The 21,173-nt window shown below is 49.1% G+C and overlaps 1 protein-coding gene across 1 annotated transcript; it reads right to left on the reverse strand.

Moving 5' to 3' along the window:
- Positions 1–1,367: 1,367 nt before the first annotated feature.
- Positions 1,368–18,463, reverse strand: IGFBPL1 (insulin like growth factor binding protein like 1). The gene is made up of 5 exons (XM_037797584.1): positions 18,001–18,463; positions 9,254–9,363; positions 8,007–8,123; positions 6,213–6,372; positions 1,368–3,646 (listed from the first exon to the last, which is right to left on the reverse strand). The coding sequence occupies exons 1-4, from the start codon at positions 18,446–18,448 to the stop codon at positions 6,223–6,225; spliced, it is 825 nt and encodes a 274-aa protein (XP_037653512.1). The 5' UTR covers positions 18,449–18,463; the 3' UTR covers positions 1,368–3,646; positions 6,213–6,222.
- Positions 18,464–21,173: the final 2,710 nt, after the last annotated feature.

Consider the following 21,173-nt stretch of genomic DNA (forward strand, 5'->3'; position numbering starts at 1 on the left):
GCATGAAGAAGAGATGGCAGAGAGAGAGCAAACCCAGGTCCACGTGGCCTCTGGGCACCACCTTGGAACCATCGAGGCTGCACTCAGCAAAGCCCTCACTGTGACAGTGGTTGAAAGTGGTCGCCTTCCAGGAGGAAGGGGTCAGCCCCCTGAACCAGAGCGTGGGTCAGTACTGATATCCAATCCTCCCTCCAGGCAGGGGCTCCACATCCTGAATCCTTTAATCCCCTGCAGACACCAAGGCACTTTGGTTTCCCTTAATTAAAATATCACATAATAGTCATTCTCTGGTTTAATGTTCAAGAGGCCCTGGTGAAGGCTGAATGAGGAAAGCCATTAGAGGAGACTGTTCACTGCTGATTGGTTTGTTCCTTCTCACTCATTTCTCCTGCTACAGAAATCCTTGGGGGACAGGGGAGGGCAATGTTTTTTAAAGATGTAGAAATTAATTTCATGATAAAACTTGAAGGGAAAAAATCCATTTTGACCAAACACCAGGTTTGTATGTGTGTGTGTAAAGTGGATATATTTGGGATTGGACACTGGCTTTACAATCATCTTTCTCAAGCCTAGTTACAGCTTTGATGGTAACCACGCCCCACCCTAAAAATGGATTCAGGCTCCCTGCAGCTGACAGCAAGCTCCTCTTCCTCTGACAGCAGTTAGTGGCGTGGCCTGAAAATGCAGCCCCCACTCCCACTGCAGCTCCCAGCGAGCGACAGCCACTCCCACTACCATGCCCCCGGCCCCCCACGGTTCACAAACCACACTGCCCTTCCCGACCCCTGCTCCTTTGAGGATGATTTCCTTAGCCTGGAACCCCTCACACTCACTCCAATGCTGACTCCTCTGCAGCCAGCTCAAACCACCTCCTCCAGGAAGTCTTCCCTGATCTCCCCTTACCCTGATGACAAAGTGGACACCTTGTGCTGCTCAGCAGGATGGAGACCTAGTCCCCTCCAGATCCCCACTCTGAGTGCAGGGCCTGGGTCCCACTCACCTTCACGTTCCCCAGTGTCTTGCACCTGGAGAATGTTATTCAATGGGTGTGGGAGAAGGCAGAGGGCGGGCTTAAATGGATGAATGAAATACTAGAATGCTTATACAGTAGGAAACACAGGTTCGGGGAGCAGTTAAAGGGATGGGGCTGGCAGCAGAGTGCAAGATGATTAGGGCTGGTTAAAAACCACAAGCAAGCAAGGTAACCAGGAGGGGGCTGTGGCCACAGCCCAGGTGCAAGAGTAAGGAGGATTCAGGCTGAAGCAGCTGATGTGGGAAAGCAGAAAAAAAGGGCAAAATGCAAAGGGGAGAATGAGTGGAACCTGGACTCCCCTCTAACAGAGTTCCAAGGACAGAGAGACCACAAAGACTGTCCTTAAAAAACGTTTATTTTCAGGGTGCAGGGGTCACGTGACATTATGACATCTGTGAAAATCGCACAGAAAAAACAACAGGCTTTGGGGGGACTCATGCTTCCAAATGGTAAAAGCTGCCACAACACAAGTGCTCCTGGCCTCTGATGAGGTTTCTGGGCTCTCTCAGTTGAAAATCCGTTTAGTTGGAACAATCACGTTAATTCACCTTTTGGTTTTGGTGAAAATTTCAGACGGCGTAACATCCTTTGCACACAATTATGATGTGAAAACTAGCCCCACGACGTCTCGATGCTGCCTCTGCCACTGCGGGCTCCACCCACCCCGCGCTCTGAATCCGGAGCCAGACTAATGCAAGAGGCCGGAATGGATTTCACAGGCGTGCGATGTTGCTCTGTTGCCTTCTTCAGAACCACGGCATCCTCAAGTCCCTAGGCCACCTCGGACACGATGTCACCGAGTCTTACCACGTCCCCTCCCAACCATCAAAACACGGGGCGATTCACTGCAGACCCTGTGATCTGGAAATCACCGCAGTGGGGGGAGAAGAGGAGGCAGGAGGTGCCAGGTGGGGAGGGGATGTGAGCAGGGCCCCTGGCAACCCCAACCAAGGGCAGCTTCCAGTTTGATCAGTTTCAATTCTAACTTTATTCTAATTTTATCCGATGTTGTAATGTTCAAAAACCACCCATCCAGTTTCATTCCCTTCTAATTTATATGAGGGAATGAGGCCCAGAAAGTGGAAGGGGCTTGCTCAGGGTCACACCACAAGCCAGAGATGATTTGCAAATGGACCTTGTGCTTTGGGATTCCCAGGCTTTCCACCATGTGGCCTGTGAAGGCGACACATCCCAACAGTTCAGGTATGCCAGGGCCAGGCTTAAAGGCAGAAAATCCAGTCCCAGCAAGGACTCCCAGCCGTAATGCCAACCTGAGGTGAACAAGACAACTTGAGAGAAACCTTCCTAAAACCCCCTGAAGCCTGTGGAACGGCAGAATCCTGCTTTAGAGTTTGAAGACTGTCCTGAGAAGCAGCACCGTGGAGAGGGAGCAGTGCTGGGGAGGGCCAGGCGCCCTCAGTGCTCATTCTACTCATGCACCTTTAGACCTCGGGCTCGTGGCTTTACCTCTCGCTGCCTGGTTTCTTCATCCATACAAGAGGAGGGATGTTCATACCTGCCCTGCCCTCCCCTCCCCCTGGGGTTGGGAACTGATGACAGCAGGAAGGTGCTTTGTCAACCTGAGGACATTCTCCATGGAAGGGATCCCAATTCTAACTTTTTAACATTTTAATCACCTGGGGGAGGTCTACTTTTTTTTAGCCCAGCTATTAAATATTCTCCTTCTTTCTTTAATCATTATTCTTGGGTGTGGTCAAAATATGCACAAGTAAAACGTATCCCTCCATGCTCCAATTTCACAGCCTACAGATAGCATCTGATGTGATTTTTACAATCTGATGTCCAGAAGCTGGGTGTCCACTGCCCATCCTGGTTAGAGAATGCTGGGCTAACAGGTGGACATCTGGGTCCCCAAACGCCAAGCCAAGGGGCCCGTGAGTCTGGAAAACTGTCCCATCTAGGACTACATCTCTTTAAAATGAGGAAGAGGCAGGAATAGGACAGCTCCAGCCAGCTGTCTGCACCCTGGCATGAAACAATGGCATTTGCTTTTGAAGGAATAACATTTTAAAAAGAATAGTAAGACTGTGCTTCCATTATTTTTTCCATCTTACCCTAGGATAGCATGGCTAGAAGGGACATCGTAAAATCTAGTCCAAAAGCCACATTCACAGGTGAAGAAACCTGGGCCCAAGTGGGGCAGGACCCGGGCAGGTCACACAGCAAGTGAAGGGCAGGCCGAGGAGAGCCAGGAAACCGCCCTCTCCTACAACACACACGAAGTAACAAAGCACCACTGGACAGTTACAGGTGGATGAGGTCAAGATGCACAGTCGACACGTGCACGGTTTCAAGCCCTTTAGAATGACAAATACAGCATCACGTGATCTTCCCTGGAAGGGAGTAATTAAAAAAAGGAAGGCTCACAGTGCACTTGTTTTCCCTGGTGTTTGCCCTGCTAAAAACTACATTTGATTCATAAACTACAAATAACTACAAGTTCATAAAACTGCATATGAATCTAGTTTTCCATCTATTTTTACAAAACATACAAAAGGGTCATCTACAAACACAGCTGTTCCAACTCTTCACAAAGCAATATAATCCATGACTTGACTTTTTCATCATCCTGCGATCAAGACTTCCAAGCCCCTAGGAAGAAAAGGGGGAAACAATTAGAGAAAACAGGCATTCTCTGTTCCATTCAACTGTGTGCTAAATGGAAGGTGAGAGGAAGGATCCTTAGCTTCAAATCTCCCCAGGGCAAGGAATGTTGCCAGTGGGGGGCTGGGGACTCTGTGGAGGTCCGAAAGGCTCACTTAAGACTAATGGGTGGAAGTTTCAGGGAAGCACATTCCCCATTAATATAAGGAAGAACTTTTCAACCAATAGAAAATCCTAAGATGTTGTCTAGAGGTAGTGAGCTCTGTATCCCTGAGAGTAAGCCAGCCAGAGCTGGCCAACACTACATGCTGTAGAAGGAACTCAGGACCTGAGTGGCAGAGATGGTCTTAAAATTCCACGGTTCCAACAACCAGATGCAGGCTCCTTCCCCATCCTGTCAACATCCCCTTTCAATAAGAACAAGTTAGGGTGGTCACTGCCTAGACACCCCTGAAGATGGAGAAGGAGATTAAGTGAGAGGAAGGGTCACTGCCTAGACACCCCTGAAGATGGAGAAGGAGATTGAGAGGAAGGGGTAGCAACAAACAAGATAAGATTTAACAAAGGTCTATGAATACTGAGACTTTACATAAATATATTTATATATATTTTAGATACTGGGGTGTTGGAACAGTTGGAAGGAGGTAAATGACATGGTGGAACTGTAACCTTATAACATTCTTTGAAATTTGCTCTATAGTTACTCGTTGAATTGTGCTTTGAAAGTCTTCACCTTTCTATATATACCCTATATTTCATAATAAGGAAAGAACTGAAACTGTGGAACTGTAACCCATAACAATTTTTGAAATTACCTATATAACTGCTTGTTGAGCTGTGTATAGAAAGTTAACACCTTTCTGTATGTATATTTTACAATAAGGAAATAGCTGAAGTTGTGGAACTGTGACCCATGACATTCTTTGAAATTTCTCTAACTACTTGTTAAATCATACTTTGAAAGTTATCACTGTTATGTATATATGTTAAAGTTCACAATAAAAAATGCATTAAAAATTAAAATTCCATGGTTCCTTCATGGCTTCCTTTTGCAAATTCATCTATAATAAACTGCATCATGTCCTGGAATTATTCATGTTTTAAAAATATGTATTTTGCATTAGTTCTTTAAAGTAGTAAAAACAAGAGAGTCAAGTATCAGGAAGACAACTTGAAGACTGATCTCCTCACCCTTTGATGGTTTTACACTTTCATATTTTCCTCCCCATTTTTAGGAGCTCTAACTATTCACATATAGCCATCCATCAAACCCAGTGCCACCTCCTCAGCTGTCCCTCTCACCTCAAACCCACACCCCCTTAGTCCCATAGCACTGTATTCCTTGTATTCTAATGACGTTACTCTTAGTTTTTCTGGGCATCCTCTAAGACCTGATGCACAGCACAGAAGGTGTGCAGCAAAGAGTGGCTAAAAGAATCTTATGATTAAAAATCATGGCAAAATCCTTCTGCTTTAAAAAAATGCTAAAGGACTTCCTTCTAAGTTTTCTAGTTCTATTTTAAAAGCTGGGGCTGGCCTTGGTGGTGACCGTTCATGCTCATTCATTGCCCCCATTCCTGTAAGAGGATGCAGAGGAGTCCCTGCCCTTTGCCCCCGTGGGAAGAGGACCCCACCCCACGCCACCTCCACTCCATCGACTTTGGGTGTGGCCATATGACTGACTTGCTTTGGCCGAGAGACGTCAGCGGATGTGACATCCCCCACATATGAGCAGACGCTTCAAATGAGATTATGGGGTCCCCTGTGCCACAAAAACATGCACATCCATTTCAGGGCTGCTCCTTCCACCAGTTCTCAAAATGAGAAGCACATGGGACAGCGCTACAGTCAACCTACAGCTGTGACACAGAACAAGCAAGAAATAAATGTTCGTGGTTGTGAACCAGTGAGGTTTGGGGACTGCCATACAGCAAAAGCTGGCAAATAAAGTGAGCTCAGAGTCCCACCTGCAGGCAGGGGACAGATGCTGCCCCAGCGCTCACCCATCTGACTATGAGGACTAAGAGCGCCCTGGCCAGGGGAGATGCAGAGATTCCCTCTGCCTCCACCACTCCCAGAGGTGAGTTGCTAAGCAGTGTATAGTGTTGAGGACAGAAAGGCCAAGCCTGGGGACAGCAGAGCTGTCCCACTGAGCAAAGGCCAGGAACAGACAAATGAAGCCCACGCTGTCTTCTTAGGAGGAATATTTTCGCATGGATGCAGTCAAAGTGACACTGTCTGTTACGACACTCAGTGCCCTCTCTATGACAACCCACAGCCTCAGAAAAACACAACTGGCCTTTTTCATTTTGTGGACACCCACAACATTTACAGCTCTTGGCTTTGCATGCTAGGAGGCCCATTGGAGTATTTGTGCAGAACACATTATAGATTCTGCCTGCTAATCTTAATATGCTCCTACTCTTGTTTTGCCTTCCCTCTGCTTTCCTTGATTTATGCATTTTTTTCTTTTTTTTTATTACGAATCTTATAAACCATCTCAAATATTTGTGCCATGAGTATATAAATATTGGAAATGACTTCGGGAGTGTACCATTACTCCATCACATGTGGTCATCCGGAGCTGGGAAGTAGGGTGCTTTGTGTTTACTCAGCTCTATAACCCTCACTGTGCCGTGGGATTGGGCCTCCCCAACCGTGTTGGCCGAGTGGCACTGGTACACGCCCTCATCTTCCTTTCTCAGTGGGTTGATCTAGAAATAAAACAGGCAATAGAAAGAATGGCAAGATTATACAGTTATATATGGCACAACAAAACTACTTCCTTATTTAGCTCCTATGGTAACTCTGAACACAAATTTCTTTGCAGAATAAGACAGAGCTCAGTCTATTTCTCTTCTTGCCTTGGCTGCCAAGAAGCTCAGAGTTCAATTTCTTCTCAGTTACCACCTTTAAGGGCATCCTCTCCATCGTGGCTCCCATTTTAATGATTCCTCTGCATTCCTGCCTGTTACTCTGAGCTCCCGGGTCCTTTTCTTGAAGGTGGTAGGTATAATTATCAGGACAATACTGCAAATTAAATTTAAAAAAGAACAAATCTACTGACCCAGGAATTACCCATAAAGTACTCTCCATGAAGGCAGTCTTGACAAAATAACAAATAACATCAGTGATAACATTTATCCACTTCTCCATCTTTCTTTATAAGAAAATGGAGGAAAATGTGTTTCATTGGAAAAAGCCACAGACCCAACTGCATTCCAAGTCTCTCAGCCGAGTGGAAGGGAGTAACCACATCTCCAAGAGATACAGATGAAAACAAAGAAATCAACCTCAGAGAGCATCCGGTTCTCATGCTCTCTGCAAAGCAGACCCACAAGCCACTCTGGTCTCTTTTGCCTTCTCTTGTTCTGACAAGCACCATCAATTGTGAGTCACTTCACAGACCGCGGAGAGGGTCTGTGCACACCAGCTCATTCTGAACCCGTGGCAGTCATGGGTGGAGGGCGAGCATTAGCCTGCTTTCACGGGTGAGTCACAGGCAAATCACCAACTGCTGGGTCAGCAGGGCCCGCACACACTGTCCAGTCCAAGCCCTTTTCTGCAACTGGGGAAAGTGAAGCTTAGAGAGCTGGAGGGACTGGTCCCACATGGACCCCCATTTTCTCCCTCCCCTGGTCTCAGCCACAGAGCCCCAGAGGAGGACTCAAGTGTGCTGGCTTCCCTCTGTCATGTGGTCTTAGGCAGGTGCATTCGTTTTCTATTGTTGCTGTAGCAAATCATTTTCTATTGTTGCTGTATCAAATCTCCAGTCTTAGAGGCTTAAGACAACACACATTTATTAGCTGTACTTCTGGAGGTCAGGTGTCTGAAATGGGACTCACCAAGCTAAAATCAAGGTGTCAGCAGGGGCTGCGTCCCTTCTGGGGGTTCGAGGGCAGAAGCCACTTGCCGGCATCTCTCGGCCCCTCCCCAAAGCCAGCCATGGTTGTCGAGTCACCCTCACAGAGCATCCCGCTGACTCCTCTGCCTCTTTCACACTTAAAGGACCCTTGGGATTACAGTGGACACCCCCAGATAATCCAGGATACTCTCCTTATTTTAAGGTCAGCTGTTTAACCTACCTTAATTCTATCTGCAATCTTAATTCCCCATTCGCAGGTAGCTAACCTGGGCACAGGTTCCAGGGTTAGGACATGGACATCATTTGGGGGCCACTGTTCCCCCAGGGGATATAAACCTGCCCTGCCTACCTCAAAATTATTGTAGGGTCCAATGGGAAGTGGATAAAAACAGCTTTGAAAATTGTAACGTGTGATCAAAATATAAATCTAGGGTGTTTGTCAGTTAATAACATCCAATAATCCTAAACAAATAAGATACTCACCAAAATCCAGGCCATGACCTTGTGGTCTGAAGGGCCTCCCTGCATCCAGACAGCTACATTGACGTGGTCCCCAGGCAACTCCTCCAGCACCTGGGTGCCTGCAGGGGACTGCATGATCTACACGGGGCAGAAAAACCGAGGTGGTGGTGGTTAGAAAAAGCATTTCTAGATAAGGACTGCCCCACAGACCTCCTCACCACCCTCATCCTCCCACTGACTCTGGGCCCAAACCCTAGTTCCTCTTATTTCTAGAAAATGACTTCAGGCTCTTCAATCTTAAATGTATGTATAGACAGCACCCCCTGCTGGAGAGCGAAGATTTGACACCACTGTTATCTCACAGAATGGAGTTCAAATTTTCATGGCCCTGCTCGGGGCTGCTGAGGTTTAAGGGGACAACATATGTTATAATCCAGGCCAGTTTCTCAAAAGTTGACCAGCAGGAAGATGTATTTTTGGAATAGGGTTGAGTTATTTGCCATCAGCCAGGTGTTTCTAAAACCCAGCTCCACCATGAACTTGGTTCTCACTGCAGCTGATCTCAGCGAGATAAACAGCAGAACTTTCTGGGCACCCAAGGAGTCAAGGGAGCAAATGACAAAGGGAGGATTGCAATGGTCCCTTTTTGGGAAGAGCTTCGAGGTAAAAGTTTTGAGACATAAACCTGGAGGCAGAGGAGTGGCTGCTCTAACAAATACCACTGACTGACTGGATTAAACCATAGGAATTCACTGTCTCACAATTTTGGAGGCTGAAGTTCAAACTCAAGGTGTTGGCGGAATCACGCTTTCTCTGAAGTCTGGGGCGTTCTGGCGGTGGCTCGCCAGCAGCCCGTAACTCAGTGCCTGCTCCGTCCCAAGGCCGCCTGTCTCCTTCGGTCTCCTCTGACTGCCCGAATTTTCTCTGCTTGTAAGGACACCGGTCATATGGGATTGAGGCCCACCCTGAGTCAGTCTGGCCTCACCTTAACTAATAACATCTTTGAGAGAGCTTTTTACAAATGGGTTCACGTCCACAGGACCACGGCTCACGACGTGACCACGTCTTCATGGGGAATGTGATCTAATCCATAACAAGTGCTATAGAAGATATCTGGCTCTAATCCTCTGATCCACAGGTAAATATATACTCACAACACACTTAAAAAAAGCATTTCCCACACTTCTGTCTGCCTCTCATACACACACACACACACACACACACACACACACACACACACGCACGCACAAATTCTTGAGTCAAAATACCTTCCTCCACGAGATGACGGGGGCCGGCACAGCCCTCACCCCACAGGAAAGATACACCTGCGCCCCAGTGACGTTCTGCACACTCCCAGGGGGAACAACGACCACAGGAGCTGGGAGAAAAGGACGAGGGGACAAACCTTTACCCAGCTGGGTCTCGGCCACCCCACCTCAGTCAAAAGTCACTGAGAGCCTGGTGGGACTTTCGAGCGTCAGGGTGGCGCCTTCGTGCTCTCCCTGGTTTAAGCCGTCTTCCCGGCCCCACCATGCAAGGAGAGCGGAGGCCACAAAATCCCCACACACAGAAACAACACACTCTTAGGTAAGGAATCAGAGACAAGAGCTGTCCTCAAACCTGGAAAGAGGCCTCCAGGTTTTCTCATCCACCACCTTTGTTTTACCAACATGAAAACAGGGGCCCGGAGAGGAAAGGCAACGTCCCCGTCAGTGAGTCTCTGGCAGAGCTGGGGTTCCATCGTGCCCCCCTCCCAGGGCTCCTTCCAGGATCCCCAACCGCCATCTGCCTACAGTCTCAATGAAACGACAGGGTGACAAGGCGCAGACGCCGAGGGGGCTGGTGCCATTTTGCCAATGGCAAAGTCTTCAAACAGAAGGGCTTTTCTCCTTCTGCCTGGAGGGGTTTCATAGAATAAGGCCCTGTGGGACAGCTGTACTCACCCTAGAGCTGAGACCCCCTGCAGTGCATTCAAGATGTCCATTTGCATATCGCAGAGGCACAGACCCCAACTCCCCCATGCCTCCACACCCCCAGGGCAAAACTGCAGACAGGAAATGGGTCAAGGGGCTGAGGCAGGCTGCCCAGGAGATGTTCCAGGGGGCCAGGGCATTTCGGAAAGGAGAGAGGGTGTGGGCTCTCTGGACAGGGCCCAGAGAGCATGCGGGCATCTGAGTGTAGAAATTCTTCGCTCATACTCCGGAGTCTTCTTCCTCCCATGCTCGGCATCTCCTCTGCTCACTTTGAAACTGACAGAATCACAGCCTGGCATTCAAGGCCTTCCATCCACAGCTTTCCACCCCCTAAAGATGGACATCTCACCCATCCTGCAGGGCCTCGGCCAGGAGCAGGGGGCCTGCACCCCTTTGGCCTGCGTAAGCACAGTGTGCTGTGCAGTCCAGGTGTTTCTGTCTGGTTTCAGCCTGCACTACAATGCGAGCTTGGCTCATCCATGTCTCCAGCTCCACAGTGTCGTGGAAGCCTGGCAAGGGAACTGCTCTCAGCTAGGATTTCCCCATCTGTAAAATGTGAGTAACACCCCATGCTTCACCGAGTTGTTGAACTGATCTAACAAAATAAGGAGTGTGAAAGTGATGGTTCAATTAACATGATATGGAAGTGAGGGTTAGGAGCAGGTCTGTTTAACGGATGAGTGGATGAAGTAACAGATGACAAAAAAAGAGCAAACTCATTCATTCTCAGACCATCAAACTGCAAAGTCTGTGACTCCTTCTGCCTGGTGACTCCAGGAGAATCCAGCTACTCTCCACAGACCTGTCCTGGGGAGTAAAAGGGCCACCTGGCTAGAGATGCGGAAAAAAAAAAAAAAAAAAAAAAAAGAACAACAACAAAGGGAGAGGGACAGCAGGAGGAGGAGGAAAGGGGTGAGGGATAGGGTCAAATCCAAAGGTGCAGGAGCAGAGGGGTGCACAGAAATGAGATTTGTCTGGCCCCTCCAGACAGACTGGGAAGCAGATGCAATCTGGTACAAAACATCTTTGGGAAATTGTCTTGAAGCCACAGAGTCTTAAACTGGAGAGCCGTCTAGCTTCCCAACTCCTCAAGATTCTGACTGTCTGTCATGTGCTCACCCAGCTTCCACATGCTGCACACCTCCAGAGACGGAGAGCTCACTACCTATGGAGCCAGGCCCTTCCATCCTTGAAGGCCTCTGCTTATGAGAAAGCTTGCCCTCACCTGCAGCTAAAACCTGCCTCCCTGTAACTCCCTGTTGATCCCAGGGTGCCCTCCAGAGCCTGCAGCCCCCGAGGTGCCGAGAGTCTGTCCAGAGAGTTGAATACAGAGACTGCCTTGCCTCTCCCAGGCTGCTCTCCTCTGCCTGATCAGCCCACCCCTTCAGTCGTGCCCATTTAACTGCCTCCATACAACCATGTCCCCACCCACATCCCTGAGTGACACCAAAGCCCTCTAGGCTTCTGACATTGTCTGACACACCACAGCCGCCGCATCAGCTGCCACAAAGGACCACAAAACCCTCCTCTCCTGCAGGGAGCCCCATCTGCGATGACAAAGGGAGTCTAATTTATTCACATTCTCCCGCCAGCGTCTCGTCAGCCTCATCAGCCATACAGGCAACTCCATGCAGCTTGAGGAGTCCAAACTCGTCCTCAGATGGATTGCTTTGAGAACAATCAAAACCGCATTTTATACCAAAGCCCTCTCTGGATTCCAAAAGGACACTCAATCAGTGTGTTTTGCTTTTGTTCATGTAGAGTCATCAATTTTAAATTAGATTTCATCAATCCCTTTCAGGTCTAAATGAATAAGCCAGTAAATCACATTTCATCCTTCTCGCCTTGCTTTTCTCTCTCCCTCTCTTTCAATAACTACAATTAAGAAAAACTGTCTTGGAAATACTGCCTTTGTCACTGATTTCCCAGCAGAAAATACCATTTCTTTTACCAAAGAGACCCCTGCTTTTGATGTTAAAGTGACATTTAAAATTTTTTCAATGATTTATTTTTTAATTTATATACAGTAAAATGCGCTCTTTCTGATTTACAGTTCTACAGTTCTTAACAAATGCAGAATCATACAACCAACACCATAACCAAGATACAGGACACAAACAGTTCTATCATCCCAAAAAATTCCCATTTGCTGCCTCTTTGTCATAATAATCTCTTTTTAATATCAACATATCTGTTTTTAACTTTAGGACACTTTTATCCATAACCATGCCTTACAATCAATAACCGTAATACTCATAGCAACACTGGTGATGATGCCACTGGTTACCCCCAGCCTTTCCTATATGCCAGGCACTCCTCTCCTGCTTACAGGAATTAACCCACTGGCTCTTCCCAGCAATCCCACCAGCAAGGAACTATTTTTATGCCCATTTGCCAGATGGGGAAGCTACCCAGGGTTGCCCAGCCTTAAATGGTGGCTCCAGAACCCATGCTCTTCATCAACACTGCCCTCCGCCATCCTGCCTCCTCCTTAGAGGATGCTTCAGGGCACATTACTCCTTTGGTCCTCACTCCAGCCCTGTGAGGTAGGTGTCTACGTCCCCATTTTACAGATGCAGAAACCAGGGCTCAGAAGGGGGAAGTGCCTGGTGGAGCTGAGGCTCAAACTCAGGCCCTCTCTTTCTATTAACTTCCACTTTTTTATTGACTTAAAGCAAAGATTTTTAAGTGAAATATTTGTCGTCTGTGTGGACTCCATTCCAGAGTAAGAGTTAATTCCTTAGGGATTGTTAAGGATTAATTATGTCCCCAAAAAAAGATATGTTCAAGTCCTATCCCCATGTCCTGTGTGTGTGATCCTATTTGGAAATGGGATCTTTGAAGATGTTATTATACGAGATGAGGCCAAAGTGGAAATGGATTAGGGTGAGCCCTGATCCAATAGGACCAGCGTCCTTATACGCAGAGGAAATGTGGACAGAGAGAGAGAGAAAGGTACAGAGATAGAGACGGAGATGGAGAGAGGAAGGGAGGGAGGGAGGAGGAGGGAGGGAGAGAGAGGGGCCCTGTGATGGAGATGGAGATTGAATTCTGCTGCCACGGACTGGCACCTACCCACCAGAAGCCGGGGGCAGGCATGGAACAGATTCTCCCCTTTAAGAGGAAGCATGGCCCTGCCAACACCTTCATTTCAGACTTCAAGCCTCCAGAGCTGTGAGGCAATACGCTTCTGTTCTTTTAAGCCACCCATCTGCGGTACTTTGTTACAGCAGCCCCAGGAGACTAAGGCAGGGATGAAACCCCCAAATATCAAGCCCAGGGACCGCTCTTGTGAAGACACCACCCGGGACAGTTGGTGTATCCTTGAGATCTGCAGGGCATTCTCCATCTACTGTCCCCGAGGGCATACTCGAGGGTGGAGCTGGAGGGTTCAATGTCACGACTGTCAAAGGGAAGAGGGATGGCATGGTAGGCTGTGGGGGGGAACCCAGGTTCAAATCCTGTCTCCACCACATCCCAGTGCTGTGACTCAGGCTCCACACTTTCTTCTTTAAAATGGGCACAGGAGTCCCTGCCCGCCCTCTCACACCTTCCCCCAGGCTGTTGCAAGTAACGTAGGGGAGGTCAAGACCATGCAAAGTGCAAAAGGCTTCCAGAGAGGGGCCGGGGAATCAGCAGGTTGTGCCCCAAGACCAGGCCCTTTAAGATGTCCTCATGCTGCCAGAGCTGCCTTGTTCCTAGAAGACCCAGGGCTTTCCTTTCTATCTGCCCTTCAGGAGGGAGGACAGCTCCTGGGCACTCCGGGTAGATTGATGCCAGCTTTGTCTCTCTAGCCCATCTTTGCTAAAGTGTTGTTTCCTTCTGCTTCTGCCAAAAAGAGTCCTGGAAAGGGTGGACTGGCATGCATCTACCCATCCATGGGGAGACCAGCAGGTAACACAGGGCTTGGGCAACGCTGAATGTAACAGTCCCCCACGTGCGCACAGCACAGGAGGCGGCACTGCGGGTGGGGAAACAGCACCAGAGGAGGCTCAGGTGCCTGGTCCAGACCCAAGCCACGAGGACCCGGGCAAGTTACCACCCATTTCCTCCTTATCTGCAAATGAAGATAATGTCTGCGGCCCTGTATCCTCCAGGGTGAAGTGAGGTAATGGATGTGACTGCGTTATTAACAGTGTGGGTCTCTACAAATGGAAGGGATCGATATTATTACAGTGTGTAGGGCTCTGTCCCCCCACCCTGTGAACTAAACCGGTCCTTGACGGCTGGAATGAAAAATTTCCCAAATGCCTCTGAGATTTCTTTCAAGTGAATGGTGCTAGGGCAAGAAAAGCATATCAAAAGTCATCCCCCAGGACCCCATCTGCTTGTACAAAAAAGCACACAACCAAAGAGTTTAATAATCAATGCACTGAAGAGCCCTGATAATTTATGCAAATAGTCATGTTACAATGTGGAACAAGAAACAGCCTAATCCCGCTCCCTGCAGGCTGCATCTGAAGTCCCCTCCCTCGCTATGAAAGGCTTCTGAACACAAGCCCCCACCCTTTCTTTGTCCCTCTCAGAAAGTGGCATTTGATGCCTTTCCTGGTTACCTGGTAACACGCGCCTAGCACAGATGGAGGTTTCTAAGTGGAGCTGGAATTTCAACCAAGGTGAATTTTCTAAGAATTTAAGATCTCAAGCGCTCATTGAAGTTGCTGGGGCGGATGCCCTGGTGGGGGGCTGGCCCAGAACGCTGTTCCTATGCAATTTAGCATTCAAAATGTGACAGTGGCTTGCTGTCAGCAGGATCCCACCCCCCTCCCAATGTTAACGAACATTGGGGGTACACATCTGCACAAACCAGCTTTTCAAAGCGATATTGATGACAACAAGCACCACCACACAAAAAATCATGTCATGCCATCCTACAGGTGAGAAACTGAACCAATAATTTAGTCCAGAATGAAGTCCCACCCTTCAGTCTGGCATCGCAGTCCTGCAAGGACTTCACCCCAACCTTTCTGGGGTCTCATTTCCTTCCCCACTCTGGGGGCACCCCCGCTCACACCTCATTGCTTTCCTCCACACTGCGACCCCCAGGCCTTCTCAAGCCTGGGCATTTTCTCCCCCTCCTTCCAGGCCCCTCCATGGAGTTACCCCTGTTCCTCGCAGGAGCCATCAGTGAGGTCTAAACAGAGGGACTCACTGCAAGCCTTGGGGGAAAAACAGGATGATGGATCCGGATTGAGAAACCCTCACTATTCGAGCCTCCACACGGATGCCAATGTGCGGCCCTCCACACCCAGATGTGGCTGCAGGCTGGAGACTCATGGTGCCGGGCTGGAAGGAGCCATGGACACCCAGGCCGGAGGCCCGCCTCAGCCAGGAACTTGCCCCGTGGCTCCAGAGAATTCCCTTCCCCGTGCCTCAGTTTCCCCTTCTATTAAACAGGAATGCGAGCTGGCCAGGGTAGTTGTAAAAATCAAGAAGAGGGACACAAAAGCGATTTCCAATATTAGAGAATTATTCATGTGCAGGAACATAGTGGGTCTTCAATCAATGTGTGTTGCTCAAACACATTTGGGGGCGTTTCAGAGCACAGCAGAGAAGCTCAGAATTTAAGCCCGAAAGCTGTTTGCAAACCCCACTCAGAGGAACGGGTGAGAACACTTCACCAGGCAGTGGGGAACCTAATAAATATTTACCGAGGCCTCATTCCTCGAAAGCCGAAAACACGGTGCTTGCTTATTGAAGGGGCAGGTGAGGGGCTGAGGAGGGGTGATCGTGTTACCAATCTTGAAACAGATCAGTCGCTGCTCCCACTCAGTGTTTTCCTTCATCCGAGTTCCCCAGAGGCATCGTTAGAAAGTGCTCCCACCGCGCCACCTGAATCAAGGAAGGCTCCGGGCAACACAGAATGAGCTGCTGCCTCTCGGCTTAGGAAACGACTCCCTTGGCCGCACCTTTGTGTTTCACCAGGACACAGGAGCAGGGGCCACACAACATCTCAGGACAAAACACTACAGGAAAACGGTGCTGGGTCTGCGGCACAATCACAGGTGGGGAAGCTGAGCTCTGGGAGGCCTAATGGGATCATTAAGAACGACTCCATTTGGCCCCATGTCCATCTTCACTCCTGGGGCCTGTGCCCGGGGTGGGCCTCGGAGCCCACAGGTCAGAGCGGAGTGGCTGTCGCATTTACTTGTCCTTTGGTGATTTTCAGTGAATTAGGGGTATGGGGTTTCTGTCTGCCATCTGGCCACACTCAGGTAACCATGGCAACCACCATCTGCCTGACTTCAAACTATCAAGTCCTGTTCTGAAAGAGCACTGGGCAGGGTGTCAGGGACCTGGGAGCTGGTCACGCTTTTTAGCTGGTCACCCTGGGTGAGTCCCTTACCCTCCCTGGGTCTGTCTCCTTCTCTGCAGAGTAACCAATTTGGTCCAAATGTCTCTGAGGCGTCTTTCTCTTAGGAACAGAAAAACGCTCCAGGGTGAAATTATCCGAGCCCATCAGCACCCTTTAGATTTCCAGGACTCTGAGACCTGGTCAGCATTTCTTATGCATCCTGCACACAGAAGTCTTAAAGCCTTACCTGTCTGGAGACAAAGAGAACTGCCTGTGAATTAACTGCTGAGGAAAGCAGATTATAAGACACGTGTCAGGAACTAGGAAGAGGAAGGAGAGAAAAGACTGTTTAAACACCGCGGGGCAGAAACAAAGGTTCAAAGTGGAAGGGACGGTAGCGATGGTTACAGAGGAGCTGACCTGGCCCAGATCGGGGAAGGGACTGGCCCAAGGTCACTCAGAATCAGCAGCAGCCCTGGAAGCACCAGCCATTGACAGCACCACCAGACATAGCCACCAGCTACTCTCCTGTGCTCCCGGGGCTGTCTCCATCCCCTCAATAAGCCAAGCACTGCTTTATTTTTCCCTGGATAGGAGGATTACTGCCCCATCTCCAACCAGTGGTGGATTTGAGCAAAACTTTCTGGAATAATCAGGGGAAATAATACCAGATACTTTTCAAGGTAAAAGATTCCAGTGAGCCAGCCCTGCCAGGCGAAGTACATCTCACCCACCCACACACACACACACACACCCATCCCCCCGTCCCAGTCTTTCTTGTTAGAGCTGAAATCATTACATCAACTTAAGCATTTCAGTCTGGACCTGGTCTCCAGGCTCAGGTCAGAATTCTTCCCCATGCCCGAATCCCAGGCTCAAGCCAGGCTCCCTGGGACTGGTGGCCCCTTACTTACGCTAAACTCTCCACTGCCCCCTCCAGGCAGTGCAGAAAGGGACAGTTCTCCAAAACCTAACCAGACTCATGCTTAGGAAGCCAGCAAAACAGGACACTTGGTTGAACATCCTTATTCTAATGCTTAGGTTTATTTTTGTTGCTTTGTTTTTTTAATATTACATATGGAGAGTGGGCAATGAGGGCACACAGAGTTAGCTTTGCCGCGGGGTTAAAGAAATTTAAGTTTCTAGGTCACCAGCAAGTCATAGTTCCCCATTCTTTTACTTAAAGTGGGGCCCTTCAAATTATACAACCCTCAGTCCCATAAAACCTCGATGTGTCACTGATGGCAACATAATCTTTTCAGAGCTTTGGTCTGCAAAGGTTTTACCTGTCCTCGTGGGAGCACCCTGAGGGCCACCCCTGGGCCCCACACCTCCATCACTGACAGCCCCAGTGCTCTGGCTCCATGACTGCTGAGTCCCAGTCTGAGGCCAAGCCTGGTGCAGGACTCCAGAGACATAGAAATGGGTCAGATCCAGTGGAAACCCTTCCCCCAACCCCCAAAACTCCTCACTGGGACAAAGATGCCAGGCTTGAAAATAACTGCTGGCACTTAAGTACCAAAAGAGGACACCTCCACGAGCTGCGAAAGGGAGGGTGCAGGATGTGGATTTCGGCCTCGGTCTCCCTGAGCACCAGGCGAGGTAAAACACGCGAAGGGGAAACTAAGGCCCAGGCAATGCGGTCCACAGCAGTGTCAAGTCTCCTTCCACCCACACTCAAGAAGGCTGGGGTTCCGCTTTCTCTACCCGCCCCTGCCCTGCTGGGCCGGAGCTGGGCCGAACTCACCGAACTCGCAGGGGCCGTCGCGCACCTTGTGCAGGTGTCCCGGGTGCGCGCGGGGCGCGTGCCGGGCGCGCAGGCGCAGCGCGCAGACGCTGGGGTAGGAGCGGCCGTCGGAGCCGCAGACGGCGCCGCGCTGCGCGCACACGCAGAGTCCGGTGCCCTCGGGCGCCACCCCCGCGGCGCGGCTCGCGCACACCAGGCCGGGTCCGCAGCGCGCGCCGGCCGGTCCCCCGCAGCTCGCGCCCTCGGCGCCCAGGCAGCGCGCGCAGCACCCGCACTCATCGCGCACCGCGATCCCGGGCACAGGGCAGTGCGCCGGCGCCGGGCAGCGCTCCGGCAGACATGGACTGCAGTCTGGGCGCCGGCCGCCCACGTCGCGGAGCCCAAGGCCTGGGACTAGCGGCGGCAGCAGCAGGAGCAGCAGCGGGAAGAGCACTGGGATGCGCGGCATGGTTCTACTCCGGGATGGCAGTCGCGCCTCAGCTCGGTGCTTCGCTCTGCGCGCGCGGCGCAGCCACCCCGCCCGCCCCGCAGCCGCTGATTGGCTCGTCCTGCACCGCGGGGTGCCCGCAGACGGCCGACGAGCGGGATGGTTCCCGGCTTGCTGCGGCCCGGAGCTGGAGGGACGTCCAGAGACCTGCTCTTCCACACCCCATCAGAATCCTGGGGAAAGTGAGGCCCAGTCGGGGCAAGAACTTGCCCGAGGTCGGGATGCTAGAACCAGGACAGGATATCTGGTCTGCAGGTCCAGGGATGGCTCCAAACATTATGCCCTTAATCCTCCCAGAAGGATGCAGTAATTTTTATTTTACATTTAGTAGTTTTCAGACTTTTATTTTTAAAAGGGATTATATGGTTTAAAATTTCAAATTTTACAAATAGATGTGATGGCAAAAATAGGATTCCCCCACCCCCACCCCTGTATCCCTATCCCCTCCTCGATTCCCAGAGATCACCCTTGTGAGCAGGTTCCAGGAATTTTCTATGAGTATAAAAGCACCTGTGATCCTTTCTAAAAAAATTTTAAAAACAGACACGTAGTTGTTCTGCATTTGGTTTTTCCACCTATGCTGTTTCACATAGTTTCCCCAAATTTTATCATCTCTGAAATTGGGCATCTTGTGCAATCATTGGTCAGCATAGTTTATTTGGCAGCTCTTTTCTTCTTTTTAATGCTATGGGTCATGGTGCATCTCACCTTCAATGGTGACTTAGTTTTGATAAGATATTGTAATATATTTTGGAGCTCATGTAGCGTGGCCTTGGGCTTTTTAGTGTTGCACAGTGTTTATACAAAAACTGTAGTTTATTTAACCAGTGATTGTTTTTGGTCTTGTTTCACTACAAATAAATGTCTTCTGATGCATGTCCTAGTACACACTGTCAGTGTATCCTTGGCTTAGTGGGGGAATGCATGTTGGAAAGATGCAGGCTCTTGCAATAAGTTATTTATTCATGCAGCCTCCAGGCCTGCTGGAGGCTAGGCCCTATGCACCCCATCCTTGTCCCACTCCTGGAGGAAACCCAGAGAAGATACCCAGGGGAGTCCTGATTGCTGGAATTTGACATGTGGCCAAGTACCCACTAGTGTTTCCTTCCTTTGCTTACTTCCTCTAATGGAGAAAGCCTCTTGGAGCTACAGCAACCCGCGGTGGTGTCCATTTTGTTTTCCAAGCCCAGTTCCTTCCCAGTTTGCATTTTTCCAGAGGATGTGCTTACCCCAAAAAGGAGCCCCAGCAGAGGGCCTTTTATTAGGTGGTCAGAGTTGGGCCAGATGCCTGCCCTGCACCAGCTCTTACCTTACAAGCAGCCCCATAGAGCAGTGGGATGGTTAGGTTTGGGGGTAGGAAGGTGATGATTAAATATAATAATATCAGTAAAGCACTCAGCATGGCTCTCAGTATTTATAAATGATTACTTTCAACCAGGAGGCCACTGTTTTTTTTTCTTCTCTTTTCTTTTTTTTTTTTTTTTTTTTTTTTACCTAGAATGACTTTTTAAAGTGCTCATATCCCTTGACCCTCTTGTGCCCTTCTATGAATCTCTCCTAAGGAAATAATCACTAAGTGCAAAGATTTCATCCTGGAGTTGCTACAGCGAAAAATTGGAAACAACCTAAATGCTCATGGATAGGCAAGGATTAAATAAATTACAGTACACTCCAAAATAGATTGGGGAAGGAGATGTAGGTTAATGGAAATGAAAAGATGTTTATAACATGTTGTTGTTTAATGAAAAATAGCAATTGTGAAACACGTGACTAGTATGATGACACATTTGTAAATATGTGGGTGTGTATATATATGCAGAAATTTAAGATTGTTTAATGATGTGAAAGAAACAGTTATAGTAAGTGAACAAAGCAGGATTTGAAAACAAAGGAGATAAACTCCATGCTGCTTTTCAAGGACTCTTTCCTAGTAAGTTCACATTTTCTAATGGTCATGTCTGTCCAAAGAGAATGGGCTGCTCCGGAGGTTGTGAGCTCCCAGTCATGCAAGGAGTCTTGGCCAGGAATGTGGAGGGGGATCAAAGCATCAAATGTGGGTTGGGTGACATGATCTTTGAGTTCCTCAAGCTGAGCCACCATTCACATAGTGCAGTGCCTGACCCTGAGACCCGGGCTGGACAAAGCATGGTCATGTTTAGCAAATATTTTGTACTGGAATGATTTGCCTGCATTTTATGCAAACATTGAGGGAGCAGTAACAGAATGGTATCATTATTAAGAAATCAATGTATGTTTAATGAAGGCCAGGATACACAATCCGAACAGAAGCACATTTACATATAGTCTGTTATATGCATGACGACTCTGAGAATTAAAGCCAAACCCTCGTTTTCCAACTCTGAGCCCTGTGGTATCAAAGTCTGAGAATCTGGGCAGAGAAAACATTCCAAAGCATTGAAGGTGATTGTGTTCATTTTCTTTTTAAAATTGCCCAAAGCTCTCTAGCCCAGCCAATACCTTAGATCTTTTCCCTCCCTCTGGTTCTCAGAGTGCCAGTTAACACTGGGCAACATCTGTGGGCCCCATAGCATCATGGGGGAAAGTGGGGCCTGAATTCTCCTGGCCTCTCCACAAATGGGCCACAGATTTGAATCTCAAGCTTAGCCATTCATAGGAATCAGCCAGGATGAGGGAGGACAAATCCCTGCCTCCAGTTCCAGAGCAG

Source organism: Choloepus didactylus, chromosome 10, assembly GCF_015220235.1.
Source record: "Choloepus didactylus isolate mChoDid1 chromosome 10, mChoDid1.pri, whole genome shotgun sequence".
In the NCBI taxonomy this organism is placed as follows: domain Eukaryota; kingdom Metazoa; phylum Chordata; class Mammalia; order Pilosa; family Megalonychidae; genus Choloepus; species Choloepus didactylus.

Bases quoted from the DNA above. Each gene is read 5' to 3' on its own strand.
- IGFBPL1 (XM_037797584.1), bottom strand. From the start codon at position 18,448: ATGCCGCGCATCCCAGTGCTCTTCCCGCTGCTGCTCCTGCTGCTGCCG. The intron at 8,124-9,253 runs GTATTTTGACTC...TGCCCCGTGTAG, and splicing joins CCGTCATCTCGTGGAGGAAG to ATCATGCAGTCCCCTGCAGG. The intron at 6,373-8,006 runs GTGAGTATCTTA...TTTTATTTCTAG, and splicing joins AGGTCATGGCCTGGATTTTG to ATCAACCCACTGAGAAAGGA.